The 22,867-nt window shown below is 29.7% G+C and overlaps 2 protein-coding genes across 11 annotated transcripts in view; one reads left to right on the top strand and one right to left on the bottom strand.

Moving 5' to 3' along the window:
* Smr (nuclear receptor corepressor smrter) overlaps positions 1-22,867 on the bottom strand; it is a 54,889-nt gene that overhangs the window by 19,014 nt on the left and 13,008 nt on the right. For 7 of the 10 annotated variants that reach the window (XM_086913313.1, XM_086913315.1, XM_086913312.1 and 4 more), the window contains exons 3-10: positions 20,470-20,770; positions 13,755-14,373; positions 11,786-12,235; positions 11,136-11,444; positions 10,263-10,682; positions 9,413-9,766; positions 8,749-9,221; positions 5,879-6,003 (exon numbers count right to left, since the gene is read on the bottom strand). In XM_086913313.1, coding sequence (XP_086769439.1) covers positions 5,879-6,003; positions 8,749-9,221; positions 9,413-9,766; positions 10,263-10,682; positions 11,136-11,444; positions 11,786-12,235; positions 13,755-14,373; positions 20,470-20,750 — 3,031 coding nt within the window. In that variant the 5' untranslated portion in view covers positions 20,751-20,770. Of the gene's footprint in view, positions 1-5,878; positions 6,004-8,748; positions 9,222-9,412; positions 9,767-10,262; positions 10,683-11,135; positions 11,445-11,785; positions 12,236-13,754; positions 14,374-19,193; positions 19,400-20,469; positions 20,771-22,867 lie in introns of those variants that run through there. The other 3 variants (XM_086913318.1, XM_086913317.1, XM_086913321.1) reach the window with 2 other exon arrangements.
* LOC105737063 (uncharacterized) lies at positions 1,208-4,509 on the top strand. Its single transcript, XM_012494233.3, has 3 exons — positions 1,208-1,575; positions 1,973-2,426; positions 2,668-4,509. The coding sequence occupies exons 1-3, from the start codon at positions 1,272-1,274 to the stop codon at positions 3,746-3,748; spliced, it is 1,839 nt and encodes a 612-aa protein (XP_012349687.2). The 5' UTR covers positions 1,208-1,271; the 3' UTR covers positions 3,749-4,509.

The raw sequence follows: 22,867 nt of genomic DNA, 5'->3' as shown, positions 1-22,867 counted from the left end.
ATCTAGAAATTATTCTACAAATAATAAGACAAAAAGGAAGATTTCATTTTATAAATCCACCTCGATCGATATTCCCATTAAAAAAATGGACAAAAGACCCGATATTTTCCAAAGAATCTACCAAACGTTCAATCTTGTTCGCGATACGTTCGATCTCGTCACTCGTCACCGAAAGCCGATTCAAAAAAAAAAAAAAAAAAGGAAAAAAAAAAGAAAGAGAGGAAAAAAAAAAGGAAATTATCCATCCGTCCACTCGCGACACACCAGGGCCATAGCAATAGGAAAAGAGGAAAGGTGGAAGTGGAGGAGATATACAGCAGGTAGGGGGAAGACGGAAGAAAGAGGCTCGGTACAATCGTCGACACGGTAAATATACGAAGCGCACGTGCAACCCTGCCAGTAATCGAGCCACCACCGCCAATCTCGGCTCTTTGGGGGCGGTTCTTCGGCGTACGGGGGTTGGGGTGTGCTGAACAGGGACTGGCTGGTTAGCGGCCGTCTGGAGGAGGAAAGGGCGGTAGGAACTGGTGGAAAAAAGAGGCGATGCGACGGTGGTGAGGCGCGTGACGCTACCAGGAACCGACTCCCGGCGTTCAAATCACGGGCAATCGCGACGCACGATGGTCACCCCCTTAGATTTCCGCGTTTATCTGAAGGGGGAAAATAGAATGTTTCTCTAGTTTCATTTCGTATAAACGTGAAACACGTACGAATGGTGATTATTTATATCATTACGGGTGATTGGAAAATTGATTTAAGACGTAAGGGTGATTTTGAGAAGAGAGTCTTATTACCCATCATCTTTTCTCGAGATTGACACGTGTGACATGTGATAATCGATTTTATCAAAGGATTATTATAAATACAAAGTGACTATTCGAATTATTTGAATTTGTGAATCATTTATACTGAAGTGCGTTCGCCATAAAATGGCTAGGCAGAATATTTATCACTCTATTCCATCTCGAAGGAAAGAGAATGTTTCGTTCGCGTAACCTTCCAGTTCTGTTTGTTTACAATTCATGCTTTAATGAGCCGTGAGAGTATTCTATTACACTCTGCCTCGATCTTTCCGTTACCTCGTCCTCAGCCAACAATGATACCAAGAAAGATGGAACGAGATACACTTTGTCTTGCTATCCTCTGACGAAAACACTATGTTCGTGAATCGTATATAAACAACATTTCCCTTTAGAATCGTTTGAAACATTAAAATGATAGAACCGGGCACCAAGAGTAACAATTATTAAATTGGAACGATTCTGGTTACGATGTATAGCCTGTACAGAGCTTGGTTCGGCGATACCGTTACAGCGGACAATTATTCGCGGCTTCAAGAAAGCTTGTCGCCACCCGACACGGTGGTAAGAGTCGGGAACGAGGGCGAGCACCAGTTCGTCGCCCACAAAGGTGTTTTGGCCGCTCACAGCGGTTATCTGAAAGCTTTGCTCACGAACGCGGCGACGACACCTAATTCGGGCGTGAGTGCGAATATTAACTCGAATGTAACCGGTAACAATTTGTCGGGACAGCCAACGAGGCAGCCAGTCACATCTGTCTCGGTCTCATCCATTGGTAAATATCGTTACGTGAATTATTAATGTTCCGATTGGTCTCTCGAGTTTGTTGAAAAGGATTATATTTTGATAATTTTTGACGACGATGAAAAAAGAAAAGTGAAGTTTAGTTTTCGATAATTAAAAAGAGAACGTTGTATCTAATATCGCGATATTATTTCCCTTCCCCTGTTAAAATCGTGTTATCGTTAAATATATTCCATTTCTCAAATACCTACTTTTGTAAATAGACTGAAAGTTTCTTTGGAATAAACGAGTATAAACAAATAAAGTATCGCCAGTACAACATCAAAAGTAAACGTGATGCAACTTAACGCGGGAGCTAAAAAAAACTTTGAAAAATATTCCTCTCGCTTCGCAAAAAAATAAACAAACAAACGAATCCAAACTTGCAGGTGGTGAGGCATTCGCGCCATTGCTCAACTATATGTACACAGGCCGACTGGAAGTGACGTTGGACAACGTGTACAGCGTCTTATTGGCCACGCATTTGTTGCACATGCCAGGGGCCCTAGAACAATGCAGAGCGGCGTTGCTCAGGTTGAGGGCACCTCCGCCATTGCCAACGCCGATCCCAGTTCCGGCTGGGCCGACATCCACGTTGACGTCCACGCCACCCACCGGCAATATACTCAGACCCATACCGAGCAGATTGATGATAGATCCGACCATATGCTGGCCACCGACCGCTCCTCTATACCCACCGAGTGCACCGCCATCCGCCAGTATCGGTATACCGCACTTGTCCCAACTACAACCGTCGGTCCTCATGCAATCTACCGTCCCGCTCGGCGTCTCCGCCGTTCCGTCCTCCAGTGTACAACAAACGCACACCTCGACGGTTTATAGGTTTGGATCGTTTGATTTTTTTCAAACATGCGTGTACACACTGCTCACCCACGAGAGAACATTTTGACGATACAAATGTGACGAAATAAGGATATACTCGTGCACGACGAACAATGCACGTATAATGGTTTTAAAACGTAATTTAGATTTCATAAGTTTCTAAATTCTGTCTGCGAATGAAAAGTATACAAAAAAAAGTGGCTTTCCTCACATTTTGAAATTTGAAAATTTCTGCTAACAGGGACGTGCCATCGCCAAAATCATCGCTGTTCCAAATCGAGCGGAATCGCGGGCTAAGGGTGGAATCGAGGCCAAAGTCGCCAGAGAACGTGTCATCGAGCACTCTCCCGTTCGTGGCCGCGGCAGCAGCCGCGTTCAACGCGTTCACCACGTCGAACGCAGCCACGTCCACAAGAACATCGTCTCCCTGTCAATCGATCTCTCCCACGCCATCGTCCACTTCACGATCATCGGTGCCTCCATGTCACAGCGGCAAAAAACCGATCGACCATCAACGAGAGACGAAGGAAGAAACTGACTACGAGCATCACGCCACCAACTCGAGTAACAGCCGAACGAACGATGCCGAATCCTCCCCTCCTCTCACACCTATGGACGACTCGACGGCTCGTAACAACAAAAACACGGAGCCGCCAATGTCGTCAGAGAACGACAGAGGAAGATCGAGGCGAAGGGGGCGCGGGTCGAACGGAAACGATGGTTCGTCGAACGTTTTGTCGGTGGTCTACGACGTGGCGTGCTGCGACGGTCCAGTGAAGTTTCATCGTGTACTGAACGAGAATTACTCATCGTCCTCGTGTGGACCTAGCGCGATGCCGCAATCTCGTTTGCAGAGACCGTGTTTCGAGGAGAACGACGGTTCCGGGGAGAACGACGAGAATGGTGGGCCAGGAGGGGGAGGCCCATGCGACCCGATCGAGGCTGGGATGGATACTGGCAACAATGGCGGAAGTTATACTTGCGGATACTGCAGGCACACGTTTAAGTCGCAGTATTGTTACAGGAAGCACACAAAGAGGCATTTGTTACCGACCAGAGTGAACGAGTCGATCGGCAACAGGCAGAGGCAGCAAGATACCAGTGCTAGGAACAGGAGAGAAGTGAGACTGTTGGACTTGAACGTGCAATATTATCCTTGCAAGATTTGCGGATGCAAGTTCCCGAGTTATTATTTCGTGCACAAACATAGGAAATTGTGCCACGCGAACACAGAGGAGAGGGCGCAGTCGGACGAGGCTAACAGTACGGTAACGGAGGATCAGGAGTCGACTACTTCGACTACGAATAATGAGAGACAGTGAGAGGAGGTTTGTGTATTGGCTTAGTTGAAGAGAAAGAGAAAGAGAGAGAGAAATTTAACGAACGATCGAACAGAATTCGTGCAGAAGTTATTAATAAGATGTGTTTAGCTATATTGAACGAAATAGAAAAATGGAAATGGATAAATAAATAGAACGATATTAAGATGATAACGTTTGTCTGAAATGATTCTCTTGATTCTTTGTGCTTTATGGAAGTAAATGGTAGATGTAATTTTTAAATAAACGATAGTGTTAAGGATTAATTAAAAGAAAGTATCTCATTCAATGAGAAAATAGATCCTTTGTGTTTTATAGAAATTAATCAGATTAGTAATATTAATTATAAATCAAAATGGAAATAAATGAATGAAGTTAGATGATATTGACGTATCGTCAATTGATTAAAATTTATTCTTATCTAAGTAAGAGAATTTCTTATGATGTGAACATTTTTAAAAAAAAGTAAAATAAAATTCTTGGTGTTAAATAAGCGAAGATATAAATAAAGTAAGTAAATTAAAAAAATAGTAATAGACAAAATCATAATGTCAATATATCAGTAATCAAAGAAGAACAATTAAAATAAATTTCATTAACTCAATTATTATGTATATATGTATGTAAATATTCGAAACCTTAATTTTTGATTTTAAAATTAAACCGATTGTTAACTCGTTAAAAATTATTTAATTGTATTATAATGTATTACATACATGTAATAATTAATAATAATAATATATATAATAAAAGGGAAGAGATAATTGATTGTTTACAATGTTTTGTTTCACTATTATCAAAAAACGAGAAGCTCGCATTCACTCTAAAGAAATTCAAATAATGAAAATATTTACGACATATAACTGAGTGTAGGTTGAAATACTTTAGAATTTGCTTATAATTTGAATAAGAGGAATTAACGACATTAAAATTTCGATGATACATATAGACGATGATCTATTTCGAAATTAAAAGTTAATCCTCTAAGTTTAAAAATCTTAAGTACCTTATATCGAGAATAGCTGGATAAAAATAATTATAAATTAATATTTATATTATTTCACCGTATTGTGCAATATTGAAATTACGATAAAAAAAAAATAAAAATTCTATCTATAATTAAATATAATTAAATAAAGAAAACAATATTAAGTTTTTGACCAATTAATATGGTTAAATGTGCTTTAATAATAACTTTACAAATGATGCGGCCAATAAAGTCACCATTAACGTAACATAAGTCAATGGCGCGTGTTAATAAATTCAAAATTTTGAAAAATTGTAAAACCAATTAATTAAAAAATAAATGAATATGTATAAAACACGCGTTCCATGCTTAAATATAAAAATTCGAGCTTCTTTCGATCAATCGTCGGATTAATTCTATTCAAACTTATTACAAATTCTACCTTTACCTTTTATTCAACCCTCTTTGAAATTTTAAATCGTTCCACTCGACACAATTCCAACTCTCCTCTATCACGAGTTCGATTAATATTATCACGACCGTGCTTTAGATTAAATACAATTTTTTCCCATTTTACAATTGTATCAAAATTAAATTTGTCCATTTCCCCTATTTTTATACCTTTAGAACGAATGTGGATAAATTTTTCTTAAGCGAAAATTTATCTTCTGCTATAACTTCGTTAAAAAAAAAAAAAGATACAAGATGAAATGATGATTATTTTCACGTAATGAAATAAATTCGTTTCTTTTCAAATCATAGCATACCGATTAAAGATAAATAAAAAAAGGATAAGAAATATATAAGATACAAAATGATGTCGAAACTTGTCCCAAATTGATTAATTAATTAATTAATTAAAACGAATATATTTCTACTTCGGTTCTTCAATTCACATTACACGAGAATCACATCCACTATACAAATTTGTCTCGATTCATTTAAAAAAATGAGAAGAAAAAAATGTATCGCTTTTTATTAAGTAAAATTTTTCTCAGTCGTGAAAAAAAAAAAAAAAAAAAAAAAGGAAAGAAAGAAATGAAAAAGAAATTTTAACAAATACAGTATTAGAAAATAAATTGTATCGCTTATCAAAGTGTCCATGATAAAATCGCGAAAATAATGTAAATAAAGCAAATTAGTAAGATTTGTTTAACAAAACTTACCAATGGTGTCCATCGATTGGGCTTCCTCGTCGCTGGTTTCCATAGGGGTGGCGTGATTATCTTTTTTCTTCTCCTTCATCCTGTTCGTAGTTACCACGCTACCACCACTGACGTTGTTCGTCTCCCTGTAACGTGATTTTTTTTTTTTTTCTTCTCTTTATTACCCTTCAAATTTAACAATCCATTCTATCTATTTTCATAACGATAAATCAAGAATTAATCTTCTTATCTTTATTTGATAGAACTTTTTTTTTGAATCGTTTTCATCGAAATTTTATTAATATTAAATTATTTGAATTTATTCAAAATTGTAGGAAGAACAATTCATGCAAATTCATCGAAAATTAATAATATTAATATGAAAGGAAAGATTGGTGTGAAATAAATCAACTTGACTTACAACTAGCTCGTGATAAAATTGAAATTAAGAAAATTAAAAATTTTCCATTTTCGTTAAGAAATTTAATGCACAAGCCACAATTTAATTTTATTCTTTTTTCTTTTTTGCGTGGTGGAAAAAAATTCGAAAAATTCTTTCCCGAGTTAAATTAAAAAAAAAAAAATGTTTTGCCCAAACCAATTTTGAGAGAATTAATAAAACGCTCTATATATCATTCCTAAACGAACGAGGGGGATCCCTCGTTCCAGTCTTCGCACGATTCGGAATCAGATTTTCAACGATCGACTCCATTTCGATGATGAATGCCTACGTAAACATAATCCACTAACCAGTAACCATTGATTAGCATTACAATCTGCTAATAACTACCCTGTCTTCCCTCTCGAACCTCCATTTTACCTTCTATTTCCCCCTATCTGCCTTCCATTCATCCCCCACCCCCCCACCCACCACCCCTCCCACTCCTACTATCCTTCTCTCCACGCTTCAATAATTTATTCTTATTACTTTTTTTCTCTTTTATTCATTCATCATAAATTACAAACTGTTTGAATTATAAAAAAAAAAGTTGAAGAAAAAGTTATTAAATTATTGTAAAAATATTTGTTATATGCAAAAAAAAATTTATATTGTATTTATCTGATCTATCTCTCTCGTCTATTAATATTCTTGTTATATTAATCTGAAAATATAATTATAAAAATTTGATGTGGTGTATACTGAATTAAATTTGTTGAAATAAGTATTTCTATATACAATTTCTTCTATCTTTGTTATTAATCAAAATTATCGATTAATCAATTTTAATTTATTTATTATTTAAGAAGATTTTTCTCATAGTGATTATAAGTTTTTTGAACGAGTAATTTTTAATCTAGATTCGAACGAATAATCTCTTGGATTATTTTTTAATATTTTAAATGTAGTAATAATTAGAATGGATCGTAAAACTGATTTGTTTGCTCGATGAATATCATTAGTAAAATGAAACTCGTTCAAGTAATCGAACTGTATGCTTTTATGTCAATTGCAATTTTTAAAATGATTTTATTCTTTCTATACTTTTAATTCGACAATTTTATGTAAAAATAAGGGTCTCGAAGGAATTTGAAATTTTTTAGTGTGTTAAGAAAGAAAATTTTTGAACAAGATTACACATGAAGAATTTTATATGTATATGGAAAATTTATGAAAAAATTAATTGATTTAAACAATTAATTTAAGTTACTAATGATCATTATGTGATGATTTTTTATAGTCATTAATATAATTTTTTATTTATATAACATCATTTTTTAAAATAATAAAATAAAGAAATATAACTAGTTAATCATTTGATCAAAATGAAATTCTATTTTGAGACTTATAGTACCCAAACTTTTAACTGAAGTAGAAATAGAAACAGTTATTTAATCCGATGACCGATTCTGCGTATAAATTTATAACTAAAATAGTTTGCGTCCAAAATTCTAGTTAGTCTGAACAGAAAATCAAATGTAACCCTTTTATTATATTACGAAAGAAAATCAATTAATCTCATCCTTTTTATTATAGGAAAAAAATTATATTAAAGTTCTATTTTTATATATTAATAAATATTAATGTCAAAACTATAATAATATAAAATAATGTTATAGAAATATTATAAAAAATAAATTATTGTAAAAATAAATCGTTATTGAAATTGCTTTATTAATAATTTATTAAAAATTAAAATGTTTTTGCTCTTTTTTTCTATAAATAATTTTGGATATTTTATACTATAAACAGGAAAAATTAAAAATTAAGGTTTTCAATTTTGTAAATTTCCACAAAATTATTAAAATCATTCATGCTGTATAAATTATAATATGTTGTTATCTTATTATTCAAAAGAAATGTATCTTTTTCTTGGAAAACAATATTTTTGTTTAAATACCTTTTAAAAATAATAAATATTACATGTAATTATAAATATGCAAATCTAATATGCAAAAGAAAAAGTAATATTTTTAAATAAAATTAGTTTTTTACTTTTTTTTTTATTAGATTCTCTTAGAATCTTATTTAATCAGAAAATTAATGTTTTAAATATCATTAAAATTATATCTGATGATAATTAATTCACTTTGATTCTATAAATAATAACATTTTTTAAATAATTTTGCACAATTTTATATCTTGGACAGTTTTTAAATATTCAATCATCAATTTGGTACGTATAAATAATTAGAATTACTTTACCTATGTATTATATTTATTATTATACTATATATGTAAAACGGCTATATATTCGAATATTATAAATTTACTACTCGTAAAAAATTTATAAAGCCCTTGTGAATAAAATGACTATAAGTACAATTTAAAAACTAATAAAATATGCTACTTTTCTATACTGTTCCCATGAAATAATATATATATCTTTCTAGAATTTTCTACAAATCTAATTAAAAATATTTATAATTAATAGAAAAAACATATTACGTACATTTTGATGTCCTTTCCTGATACCGTTTCCGAACTTAATTGCGGCTCTTCTTTCACTTCCACTTTAATAAGATGGGTTTCTTTCGATTCTATTTTACTTTCTTTGTTTTCTTTATTTGTTTCTCTATTATCCTTCGCGCTTGTTATCGTCGATGACGTCGTGACTGACGATGTCGTAGTACTCAACACAGATGTCGTTGTAGCTGTCGTTGATGCTATTACAGAGTCTGTCGTTAAACATATACTCGACGTTGATGAACTTAAAGGAGTCGTCGAAGTGGTGACTATTGTTGTCGCAACAGCCGTTGATACACTCGACGTTGTCGTCGTCGTCGTCGTCGTTGTAGTTGATGTCGCTGCCGAACTATTTTGAGGATTTTCTTGCGTCTTCTGCTGTTGCTCACGTTGCAACCTTGTCGTAACACCCGTAGTTAAAATATCTAAAGTTCCAATACTTGAACTGGTATTATTTACCTGAAAAAAACAATATAAAAGTTAGTAATGTTATAACTTTATATCTGTCTACAATTGCAATAACTACACATTCGTAAGAGAATGGGAAATTAATATATATATATATATAGCAAGAGAACAAAAATGCGAATCTTTTTATATACGCAAGTGTTTTAAAATAGCAAGCAGAAAATAGTTGTAATTGAACTTACTTTATTATTAGGATTGTTTCGAGAGCGTGTTCGTTGCCGCGACTTTCTCAAGAGCTGCTTATAATTTTCTGCTTTTTTAGTGAGGTAGTAATGATGCACACAATCTGGAACGGACTTATGTTCTAAAGATTGAGCTATCGTTCCAAAGTTCTTAGGATGTTGTAAATATTTTTCTTTAAACAATTCGTGCTCTACAGAACTCCATACATTGATTAACTTCCGTTCACTATGAAGAGCTTCTAACTCTTCAGGCTGAAGAAGACCATTACGATTTTGAAACGCGATTCTTCTTTGCTTCGTATCCAATAATAATGGAGGTATGACTGCGTACGAACGCATCTTTTTATCTTCCATCTGGAAAAATAATTTTAAAAAATGGTACATCATACTAATTACAATTAGTTATTGTGTTGAATACTCGAATAAATTTTAGATATGTATTTCTTAGATTCTTTCATGTGGATTGAAGTGAAATTGTTAAATTATAAATCATAACTACTATCCACGAATCTAACATTACTAATCACTTTCAATTAATATTGGAAGATTGTTTCAAAAATGTCAAATTCAAATTATAATACATAAAAATTAATGAAATTCTTGAAAAGTTATTACAACTAAGCTATTTTAATAATTTCTAATATTTAGTATGCACCTTCTTTATAATTAAATATATACTATATATAATACCTAAATCATTTTTATAGTAATATCGATTTTTTAAATTTTTCCTTTAACTCCTCTAATAACTCTTATGAACTTCCCTTTGATTTTCTTTTTTTAGTCTCTCATATAATTAGTTTTGCAACATTATAAAATGTCGATGTTATTTATCATTAAAACGATGTACCTCTTGTTCTTGAAGGCCATCCATAATTTCTTCTAAATCAGCTTCACTCTTGATACGAGCACCAACTCTATTAAAACGTTCTTTATCTTCTCTTTGTTTCCGCAACTCTGGAAACACTTTTTCAAAAAATTCGCGATTCTTCGCTTCCTTCGACTTCCTTTTCTGCGTTGCTTCCAATCGCTCTACTTTACGATGCCACTCTTGTACCAAAATAGCGTACGTTTGTGACTGTTGTCGATGAAGAGATGCGCGTTCAGCGTGTTCTCGTCGAAGCCTCGCTATAAGCCTTGCTCTCATACACGTTTGATGTTTTGTTCGATTTTCTTGATATACACTTGTATCTGATGGCTGATTGTACAAAGGTAGTTCCACTTTTGGACCCAGTCTCTCTAGGAGTCTATGAGCCTCTTCTGCCTTTCTCTGCAATTAATATATAAGCGTCATTAAGATGTATTATTATTTATAATATTGCGTATGATTTAAAATGTTTAACTAATATTGATGACGCGTCATATATACATTGAAAAATTCTAATATTATCGGCAATCAAAAAGTCAAAAGAAAGTCAAGAGATAACATCAAGCAAAAATATGTAAAAATTAAAACATAAAAATAGAGATTAACTTGAATCACAGTTAAAGCTGTTGAGACTTATATTTTATCTAAATCATTTCTAAATTAAAAATGTGTTCAGTAAAAAACAAATTTTTCTTTTTTTTTTTCCTTTAAATATATTATTATAAATTTATGACGAATCATTCCATTTTAATCAATATCCGGAGAATTCATATCCGGTAATGAATTAACTCATCTTTTTGTGTATAATTTATGTATAGTTAATTCAAATTAGATATAAAATTTACAAGATCTTACCCTATTTTCAGCATAAATTTTTTGTGCCAGAGATTGATGCTTTGGTTGCTGAGATTGTTCCTCAACTTGCCGTTTAAGACCGCTGGCTTCCAGAGGTTTATTAGCCGCTTCTTCCAATTCTTTTAATTTTTTCCGAAGCTTATTTATCTGAGATTCCCTTTTTGCAATCTCCCTATCAACCTTAGAAATTTGTTGCAGAAGATCATCTTTCGTGCTTCTGAACTGTGCATCTTCTTGTGTGTTTGGTTCCGGAAGCGTAGGCGAAATCGCTTCAGTTTGCGGTGTATATGCTTCTGTTGCCGGCTGCTCCTAGCAAAAATTTTTCATATAACACTGTATCAAACTAATATTAGAATCACGAATAATAGAAATCTTTATTAATTATCAATACAAGTGTATACGCTTTAAATATATAATATATGTTATTATTATTATTTTTCTTAAAGTTTAGGAATGCAAAAAATTATTGACATAAGTAAGTGTATAAAGTAATAATTAACGTTAGATAGTTACATCTGTTTCCAATAATAAAATTCATTTGATAACTTTCTTTTCAAAGTTATTTCTAAAACAATGTGTTACATGTCAAAAATTTTTTCTGAATCATTTATTCTGAATCATCTTCTATACGCGTGTACCTATGTACCCACCCTAGTATCTATCCTAAGCGGTTGCTGCAACTGTACCACGTGCTCCTGCTTAACACACGGGTCAGCGGGTGACAAACTATGACAACGAGATTGCGTTTGGGACTGCAATTGAATCTGGGTCGGTTGACTGAGGCGTATCTTCTTGAAGGGCGGCGCCTCCTGCAGATTAGCCATTTCAACGGCTGTACGATTGCAATACTGATCCGGCTGGACGGGCATCAGGGCTATTCGTGAATTTCTAACTCCAGACATGTTATGCTGATAGCCTGGTGCTGTTGGTGAAGGTGTCGGCGTCACCGAAGCAGGTGGTAAAAGAGATATCCTCGGTCTCTCCCCTCTTCCACTACTTATACCGCTATTCGCCGCATATTCGGCTGCAACTACTCCAACATCGACTCCAATCTGCGACAAGGGACTACTGCTCACGCTGATGGCGATCCTCTCGTTCACCTAAAAGATACTACAATAAAAATCTATCCTTTCTTTTTACATTCATTTTATGTGTTATATTTCTCTATTCTATTTTTAATCCCGTTTGATTCAAATATATTTATGTGTTCTAATGCTTTTTTCATCGTGCGTTTTATTCAATTTATCTTGCCTAACCTTCTCTTGTAAACCTATTTCAAGAAAATCGATGACCCGGTTCAAGAGGGCAGACGGTAGACTATCTATATACCTACAAACCGTCATACGTTCCTTGCACTCGTATTATGAATAAAGCTTGCCGTTAGTTTTTTCATCTTTCTTTCTCTCGCCCCTTACTACTCGTCTTGCTTACATTGCATCTTAAGATTATATCTTGCACCCAAACAGATAACATATATGACTTCTTACCGACTGCTGTTCATCAAATTCTAATAACAACGTATATATGTTGAATATTATTCACTTCAAAAAAGATAATTGATAAAATATTGAATATGTAAATAAATTAAATCATCAGAAATAATGAGTAAAAATTTTCAATAAAATAAAATTTGAATATCATTTTTATCACTTCTCTTGGAATCATATTTCTCTTTTTTCTATATCATAAAAATGATAAAAAATATTACCATTTAAATAAATAATAGATTATATTATGTATCTTTACATTATTATATATTTTTAAAATGTAATTTCATCAATTGAAAAAATCGAATGAAATTAGAAATTATATAACAATATAAATATTTATTATATAATACATATCTCTAATATTAGGATTAATTGTTAAAAATAAATAAAACAAAATTTTTAATAGAAATATTTAAAAAACTATCCCATCAGATTTCTGAATTTTTATATCGCAGTGATTGATTCAAAACTGCAAAAGGTTTGCAATAGAGAAAGTAGATTATATTATGATATGAAAAGAGAACGGGAGAGGGCTAATAGTGGTTGAAAGTCAAGGGCAGAACACATACAATATATACACATTTCATATAACGCGTACCAAATATTCGATTAACTTCAAAAGATTACTATATAATATACATTTACAAACACTGGCTACTCATATGTATATGTATTACATTAATGTGTTTTAACTTTCTCTGAAATATATAGTCGGTGTAGAAAAATATTTCTACAGCGATTTAAATAAAATTTTATATATCTATATTTATAATAAATTTTAACAAAAAAGAAAAAGAATTCCATAATAAATGTTTTTAGATGTTTAAAGAACTCGTTATACTCGTTCTTAATATTTACAAGAAATATCAACAAAAGCAGAGAATGGAATGGAAAAATAAACGCGTAGAAAGTATTCGTATTTTCAAGAAATAAAAAATCATGAAAATAAACTAAATATTTAATATTTTATATATAAAGTTTTATTTTAAATAATTTTTGTATGAATATTTTCCACGATGATTTTTATTTTTCTATGTATGATTTTTATGAAATGAAAGCAAGAGAGAGTACGAGTGGGTGAGGATGATGACGATTTATCATGGGATAAATCGAAGAGGAAAATACCTACATTCGTGGTGGCGCTGCGATATGCGTCTCTCGCGGCATAAGCAGTTCCCGAAAGCGATGGTGGTGGCGTTTGACTAACTGTAGGTGGATTGGCAGGCGCAGCTGCGGGTGCTGGAACTGGCACTGGAGTCGGTGCCGACGAGGCTGAGGTAACCATTGTCGCTACAGCCGGCACCGATGCCGACGTTGGCGTCGATGGATACGGATGGATATACCGCAGACCACCAGCCATGGGTACAGCAACATAACCCCCTGGTGCACTACCCACTGTACCACCGTTTCCACCACTGTTGCTCCCCGCACCGGCACTGTTATTGGTACCGTTGTTGTTACCATTTCCGACTGATGCTACGTTTCCAACCGCACCGGCACCAGCTCCAGTCCCAACCACTCCGGTTCCACTGTTCGCGCCACCAGCGTTGTTGACACCACCGCCACCTCCTCCGCTACCGCCACCGCCTCCACCGATTGAAGGACCTCCGCCACTTCCACTTCCGGTTGTCCCCGCCGCCGCCGCCGAAGATGCAGCCGCACCACCCTGCACATACGTCACTCCTGCTCCTATCGTTCTTGGAGACACAGGACTGCTGCTCTTGATGTTTACATAACTTTGCGCCGGCCTGCAACGTTCGAAATGTACACTATGTTAGTTTCGATCGTTAAGAAAAGATTTAATTTTAATTTAATGATAATTAAATTTAAATTAAAATACGAATAAGAATATTCTTGTAATTTTATAGTGATTTTTATATTTCAAAATATATATTTATAATTTGAAAATTATCGTAAAGAGAAAAAGTGTGCATTTATTAATATATATGCGTGCATAGAAGTAGGAAAGGATTTATACAACTTTATTTTTTTATTTAATTATAATAATTAAGTTGATAAAATTTCATAATATCATTTAAAAATATTTTTATACAAAAATTTAACAAATAAATATCTAATAAGCGTGAATAAATATTTATTAAATATGTAAAATTTAGACATACGATATGTTTTTGCAGTATTTCGAATTATCAAATATGTTTACATCACGAAATATATTTTTAGAATCATTCAATTTTTATCATTTTTAGAAATGATAATTTTAAATTATTATTTTTTTAATTTTAAATTATTACGATATTATGTTTCTAATGTGAATATTTATAATTTATATTTCTTTTAGGAAAATTCCATTAGATAATCCATACAATGGTAACGGTTTTCTTAGGTCATTTCTTAATATATCATACTATAGATTATACTATGACTATACTATGTTATAATATATATCCGGTATAATTAAGATATTCTTATTATTTTTATATATGATACTTGATATAGCAAAATAAGCAAACATATAAAATAAAAAAATGAAAAGTTAGTAGTTTACTATAAAAAGAAGCGATTTAGGAATATTTTTTAAAGAGTATTAAATTTCTCTCTCATAATATGTTCAACCATGGCAAAGACATGGCTTCTACTTATACGTTCAAGACAGCAATATTTGTGCAACGTAGACAGTAATTTAATTATTCATATACCATTTTAAACATGAAGTCTATCAAGAGTCATATGATTTTTAATATCACTGGTTCCATCACACATTATGAATATATTAGTTTAGAATATGTAAACCAAATATGAATCAGGCAATTGAAAATTAAATTGTATTAAAAATATCGACATTTGTGATAATTTATACTATTTTAAAATTTACCAATTTATGCTGAAATGATATTTTTCATTTGCTTTTAATCATTCAAAACAAATTAAAGTGATTAATAAATTATATCAATAATATTAAATTACTTAACAATCTTTTAATCTAAAAATTATTACCAAATTAAATATATATATATATATATATATATATATATATATATATATATATATATATATATATATTAAAAAGAAAGTATATTTTGCATGAAAAAAAAATAAAAAAAATCTAATAGATTATAAAAAGATAGCAAGAAATATAAATGCATATAAAAGATGACGGATGACGATCAGCTAACCAATCGCGTCACGCGATAAAAATATACTTCACGTAAAATCATTGACTATACATATGTATAGCAGAATAGTAGATACACGACCTTTCGGCGGTAATTTGTCACATGTGGCAAAATACGCCACGCATGCGCTGTAAGATATAACGATATGCGATGTCGCAGTGTTCCAGAGATCATGGTTCCGCGTGCCGGTGCATCGGTACTTATTCTCTGTAGAATGACTGCGCATGCGTTGAACATCACAAAGGGTGAATGTGCCTGTCTACTTTCGTAAGGCAACGTTGCTGTCGCGACGTTGCCATATCGTCAAATACATTCGAGGCTTTCGAAGCGTTCCTAGCATTATTCGTTGGCGGATAATGGAGAAGGATTAATCGACGTTAGTTAATATCGCATTTATCTATACATATTTTTTTTATCGAAATTCAAATTATTTTATATGTAATTATTTCAAATTTTATTTTTCAAAATTAAAGAATCCTAATATATATTATATAAAGCATTTATTATAAAATTACATTATGTAGTATAAAGTTATTTTATATAAAAATTACAAATTAGATTTTTTAATATTTTATTAGATTTATTAAATTTGAAATTTTCCAAATATATTAATAAATATATAATACAAATATTTTATTATATATAAAAAAATATTTAATATTATTTATATTCATATATTTAATAACTTATTGATTTTCATTATAATTATAATATTATTAATATTTTAATATTATTATAATTCATTATAATTTTATTTTACTACGAATTATTATACTTTAAATATCTGTTTCAAATAATTTTCTATTAAAAAAATTTTTAAATTTCTTATTGATTAATTATTTTGATATAATATGACAATTGTTTATATTATAGTATATAATGTGACATTGAATCTTTTGAACTATATACCAAAACAAATAACGGTACATATATTCTCCTTTTCAAAACTATATTTTAGGGTATTTTGTAGAAACCCTTAAATATTATCAGAAATATAAATAGTTTTAATAATTGTCATTCATATATTTAAGAAGAATTAAATTAGTGAAACTAGCAGAATATTATATTAATAAAAAATATATATTATAAAAATGTCTACTATCATTATACTATTATATATGAAAAATATTATTCCTTCTAATAAATTGTTCAAATTTAAATTATTATATCTTTCTCGCATTTAAAACTATATTCATAATTAAATGGCGACTTTATGAATTTTCCTAGACTGAGTTCTCGATGATGTAACGGTCACTGACCCCCCTCCTCCCACTTTTAAAATCTTCTCCCACCCATGTATTACCTACTCTTTTTCCCTTTTATGAATGATGCGCATGCGATAGAACGTTATGTACATGAAATATACATATATACGTAGGTCACGAAGAGAATGATAACATGACATGCACAAGTTACATGTACAAATCTATATAGATTAATGATGATGAATTTAATACGTGTATTGAGGTGAGAAAAATAACAAAATTCGAAAATAAGTAAAAGTGTGCATTAATGTAGAATTTTTAAATTCTAAATTCTGTAATTAAATAATAAAAATATAAGTTAATTTTAATATTATTTTTATTTATGTTAAAAATAATATAAATTTGCCATTAAAAAAAGATCATAACATTGAAATAGATTATAATAAAAATAATATGAAAGCTTGATAATATGAAATATAAGTATATTAATATAAATAAAATATAAATATAAATGAATGTGTCTAAAATAAAAAAATTGTAAGAAAGATCTACAAATATATCTTAGATACATTAAAATAAGATAGAAATTAATCTCTTTTGTTAGTGGCATATATTTTTATATCAAACAAAATTAAATTTTATCATAAAGTAACAATATAAATAAAAGGAATTGCACTTGTGATAATAAAACCTTTCAATACTTATTAATTTTATCATATTTATAAAACTGACTAAATGATATATTCAATGAAATGAACAATAAAAAAAAAGATAATTAATTACTTTTGTAATAAAATATACTAATTCATTCATTCAAATTTATTAAACTTAAAAATTATTTATGAGATAAATTTTAAATAATTAAATGTTGAATTTAAAAAAATGTGTTTTTTATTCTCTTCTAATTGAGAATTGTAGAAAATATAACCTTGACTTCCTTCCACCAATTCTATTTTTCTTTCTTTCTTTTCTTTCTCTTCATTAATGCTCTGATTCTTCACTTAGTATTTTCTATTTAAAACTGTACTTATTTCAATTATTTTTTAATTATAATTATAGATTTTATAAAGATATTTTTAAAATATGTAAATTTTAGATAACAAATACTTATGAATGATATTGATAAAACTTTATTGAATTTAAATGATTGAAAACACACTGACAGGTAATATTTAAAATTAATATTATGAAAATTTTAACTATAAATTTAAGTGAGATACATATTAATACGTTCTTTTTTTTTAACCTATTCAAATAAAAAAGGTGCATTTCCGCTATGACCGCCATCTTTTATCCCCACCGTACGACCCACTATTAGCTTTCTCTTTCCCCGTTCAACAAGTTTCTGCATTTATTGCCATTTTTCAGTAATTCAATATAATACAAAATAATAATGTAATATTAAGTATGAAAATATGTTATATTTTTTAACTTGTTACTTTATTCATTTAATAATGAAAATATATTGAATAAAATAATCTTTTATTCAAATTTTATTCAATATATATAATATAAAGTATTTTAATAAAATATAAAAAACAAAAATCATTTTAAAAACAAATTATAATAAAAATGATATTTAATTTTATTCTATTTTTATTCCTTACACAAGTTTTACTTAGTTAATGATCAGATTCATAATTCATAAATATATAGTATATGTACATACATGTATATATACATCTATACTGTGTATATGAACGTATTTATGTGTGTGTATATATATATATATATGTCAGTATTGTTTCATATATACAGTATTTCATATATACAGTATACATACTGTTGCTTCATGTTTTTCGATTCATTTATACAACCTCACATCGCACCTAACCTAACTGGTTTTCCCGCGTTTTATATATTATTTATACGTATCCTCCTGACTACTGTATATTAAATTTCTGAAGCGTTAATTAATGTTAATTCATAGAATTTTATTTGAAAATAATAAAAATTCCGATTATGTTGAATGAAATAAAATATTAAAATTTTTATATTAGAAGAAAATGAGAAGTCATTCAGTAAACAAAATATTTTGCAATAATTTTTTATATAAAACTTATAATAATTATATCATTAAAATCATTTATCATGTAATTAATATTATAGTAAAAAAATATATAATGTATTAATACAAAAGTAAGTTATATAAATAAAAAAATAACGTAAAGATAATTTGTGCGAGGAACAACGAACACCGCAACAGAAATAACTGCGTGGACTTACTTCATCATGCAAACGGACAATCTTGAGTTTCAAAGAAATCTTTCCTTTCTGCATACATTCTCCATTTGCACATCTGGTACATCGCGTTTTCGAAATTTGTAGTTTCACTTTAATAATTTCATTAAAATACACTACACAACCGTTCATATATATATTTCAGTAAACTATAAGTCTTAAATGTAAACCTGGCAAGGTTAAAAATCAACGTTGCACGTTGACGTTTGAGGTTAGAATCGACAGGTAGCAGTAGTGGTAAAATTGGAAGAACGCATGCGCAGTATACCGAATATATGTTACGCATCCAACTTCAATGTTCTCTTCACCGCGTATTTCAAGTTTTAATATTTGAGTTTATATATATATTACAAATATATTACAAATAATTAATGTTATGTATTATTGAATTTTTAAACAATAAAAATATTAAAGTAATAAATAGTTTGAATGGAAAGATTAATGAAAAATTTATTTCAATATTTTTTTCATTGTAAAAATTGAATTTTTTTCAAATTTATATTTTTTTTAGTTTTTTTAGATTTTATTTAATTTTTTAAATTTAATCAATTTTTAAAAATATCTATATCCGCATGTGTTATTTGTAAATTTTAATAAATTATATTTCATTACTATTTTATATATTATTTTATTTTCAAGAATATTATAGCAAAGAAAAATTTAAACAAATTGTAATACGTAAAATTTAATTGTTTATTTAGAATTTACTATCTTTATTAGATTTGAAATTTGAAATATTCCAATTATTTGTACATTTTCCACTATCAAGATTTTCATAATTTCCACAATTTCCATAAATATATCTTGTTTCATAATTTTCATTCAGTATTTGTTATGAGTTTCATATTATATAATATTATAATGATTTAACAATTTTATTATTATAATTAGCTTTTAATTATCATATTTTGTCTTTTAAAAAATTTTTGTTTAAATCAAGAATTAAAAAGAAATAATTTTTTGAATCGAAATTGCTCAATTCTGTCTACTAATATATTTCTTATACTATTTCTTATACTTCGCTTATACTATAGAGGCATTTCCTCAAATTAGAGAAAACGAATTAAATCATTTTTTGCAGACAATCAAATGCATGCATATAAGTTATAATTAATTATATCGTACAAATTACGCATGAACACTGTTATGTGTAATGACTGGGACGATAGTAATACATACATTTATGTATTATATGTACATTATCTGTATTATATGTATGGATACATACATATAGGTAAACACAGGCAAGAATATAACTTACCTATGCAGCTGTACCGGAGTAGACCTCGCGGGTAAATGCTGGTTATGCGAGACCGGTGGTTGTGTCTGACCCCTGCCAGGGGTCGACGTTACACCGACCAGTGAGTGGCCATGGGGTCCGTGAGGATGACCGTGGGGGTGGGCATGTGGGTGTGGAGGATGGGAGTGGGGGTGAGGATGATGATGGTGATGCAAATCTGCCCCCACTGGACCCACAGGGCCCACCGGACCCCCCACCCCCAGTCCGCTTACTACCTGGACTTGCTTGCTCACTGTCTCCATCACTCCTAGCGCATTGTGTACTGAAACAAAATCCATAAAAATTCATTAAAAATGTTGTTTTTATTCATTTCTTTTCTAATTTTTTTTTTAATTAATTGCTTCTAATCATTAAAATATTTTATGAGAATTTATTTAATTAAATTGATAGAACACAATAGAAATAGAAATGTAAATTGCAAAAAAATATTCAATACATAATATAATGAGAAATGAAAAAAAAAAATCTAGACAAATTTTTAGATTCTTTGTGCATTAAATTTTATATACCGATGTATTGTTTTATCTTTCTTCTTAACAATTTTTTGCTTTAATCAAACATTTCTTCGCATACGTTTGAATTATTTATATTTCCACATATTAACAAAAAAGATATTAAAATTTTAATAATAATAATATTAACGAATACAACAATATTATTAATTTGTGACAAATATATAAATATTATAGATATTGAAAAAAAACATATATATGTATTTCAATTTATAATTATTCTATTTTTATTAATATTTATGGATATAAAAATAAAATTAAATTTCTTCAACATTTCAATCAATGATTATCAAGATTTATCCTAGAAATTCAAAATATCATTAAATGTTATCAGTCTTGAAATATCTGCAAAACAATCTTCTCTATCCATTCCATACTTGAAAATTGACAAAAATAATTAAATAATCTGTAATTTTAATTATATCGGTGAATTTAGTTTTTAAACTTGTACAAAATTTCTAAAAATTCAATAATCATATAATAATCCTAATCAATAATTACAATATATGTAACATAATGATAAAAAAATGTTTCAATTTGATACAATCAATGATAATATTCGTTTGCAATAAAATTTAATAAAATTTTTTAATATATTTTTCTTATTTTTTTAATCCATTGCTATTAGTAAAGCACATCGAGAACAGATGAAAAGAAAGGTCATGAGAATGTTACACATTAGAAAGTACATGATAGTGTACATTAAGCAAGACACAATGCCATCGGATTTATAATGGGAAATATTGTAGTCACCATTTTTATTTAAATTTTGAATAGTATTTAATAAATTATATATTGTTGTATATTTTGCGAAAAAAATCCAGCATATTCCTATTATTTAATTCCATATTTTAGAATAAATATTTCTAATTTATCGAAAAAAAATTTTTCATAATAAACTCAACAAGCGAAATATTTTTTTTAATAAATCATAATTCATTATTTTTATAATTTTTTTTTCACAATAAATATACTTAATTAATATTATTAACAACATTTCATATATATTATTCATCAAATTATAAAAATATATATGTATGATTATTTCTTGAGTTTATAATATTTCTTTGAACAGGTGTTATAAGAATCAACTATTAAAAGAATAAATTAGTTTCCTTTTTTCTCATATTCATCTTTCCTTTCCTTTCAATTTTTTTTATCCTTGCTTATTTTTAATATTTTAATTCTTATAAAATATTCACGAATAATTCGAGCAAAATTTAATATTATACATTACATAATATTATAGTAACATTGTTTAAAATATTACATGTTATTTCATGTTATTTAAAAGAAGATATATTAAAAATGTAAAAAGTCTTGGATTAAATTTAATTCTCAGGTAAACTGACGTAAAAAAAACGTCTGTTCATTCGAGAACTTGAATAACACCGCTGATTCACTATGATGCGTCATGTTAAAGACGATTAACAAAGTGTAAATAATTTATATAGACGTGAATGTCACATTTGCACGTGAAATAAATGAAAATCGGCATTAACCCGTGATCACAGTAACGCGATTCTTAAAAAAGACGAAGAGAAGTTCGCAAGGACATGAAAACGGTCGGCATCATCAAAGTAACGGTACTTTAATGATACTCAAAGAAACCGACGTGTGTATACATGCATATCTACACTATATAGCGAGAACAGATATATTAAAGGATATATTACTTTGAGGCGTTTAAAAAATAACTAAAATCACGAAATTCTTTTTTTTCACACGAAATTAATGAAATAAAACTTCAAATTTATTCGGTTGATATTGAAATGACATTTATCTTATCTTTCCAATCTTTTTAAAATAAAAATGTTAGCAAATACCAAGATATTTATTATGTTTGA

This window comes from Apis florea, unplaced genomic scaffold (assembly GCF_048593485.1).
Source record: "Apis florea isolate Af1SG1 unplaced genomic scaffold, ASM4859348v1 contig_3496_pilon, whole genome shotgun sequence".
NCBI classification, from domain to species: Eukaryota; Metazoa; Arthropoda; class Insecta; order Hymenoptera; family Apidae; genus Apis; species Apis florea.
The sequence above is the reverse complement of the archived record's forward strand: the minus strand, read 5'-3'. Positions and strand labels throughout refer to the sequence as shown.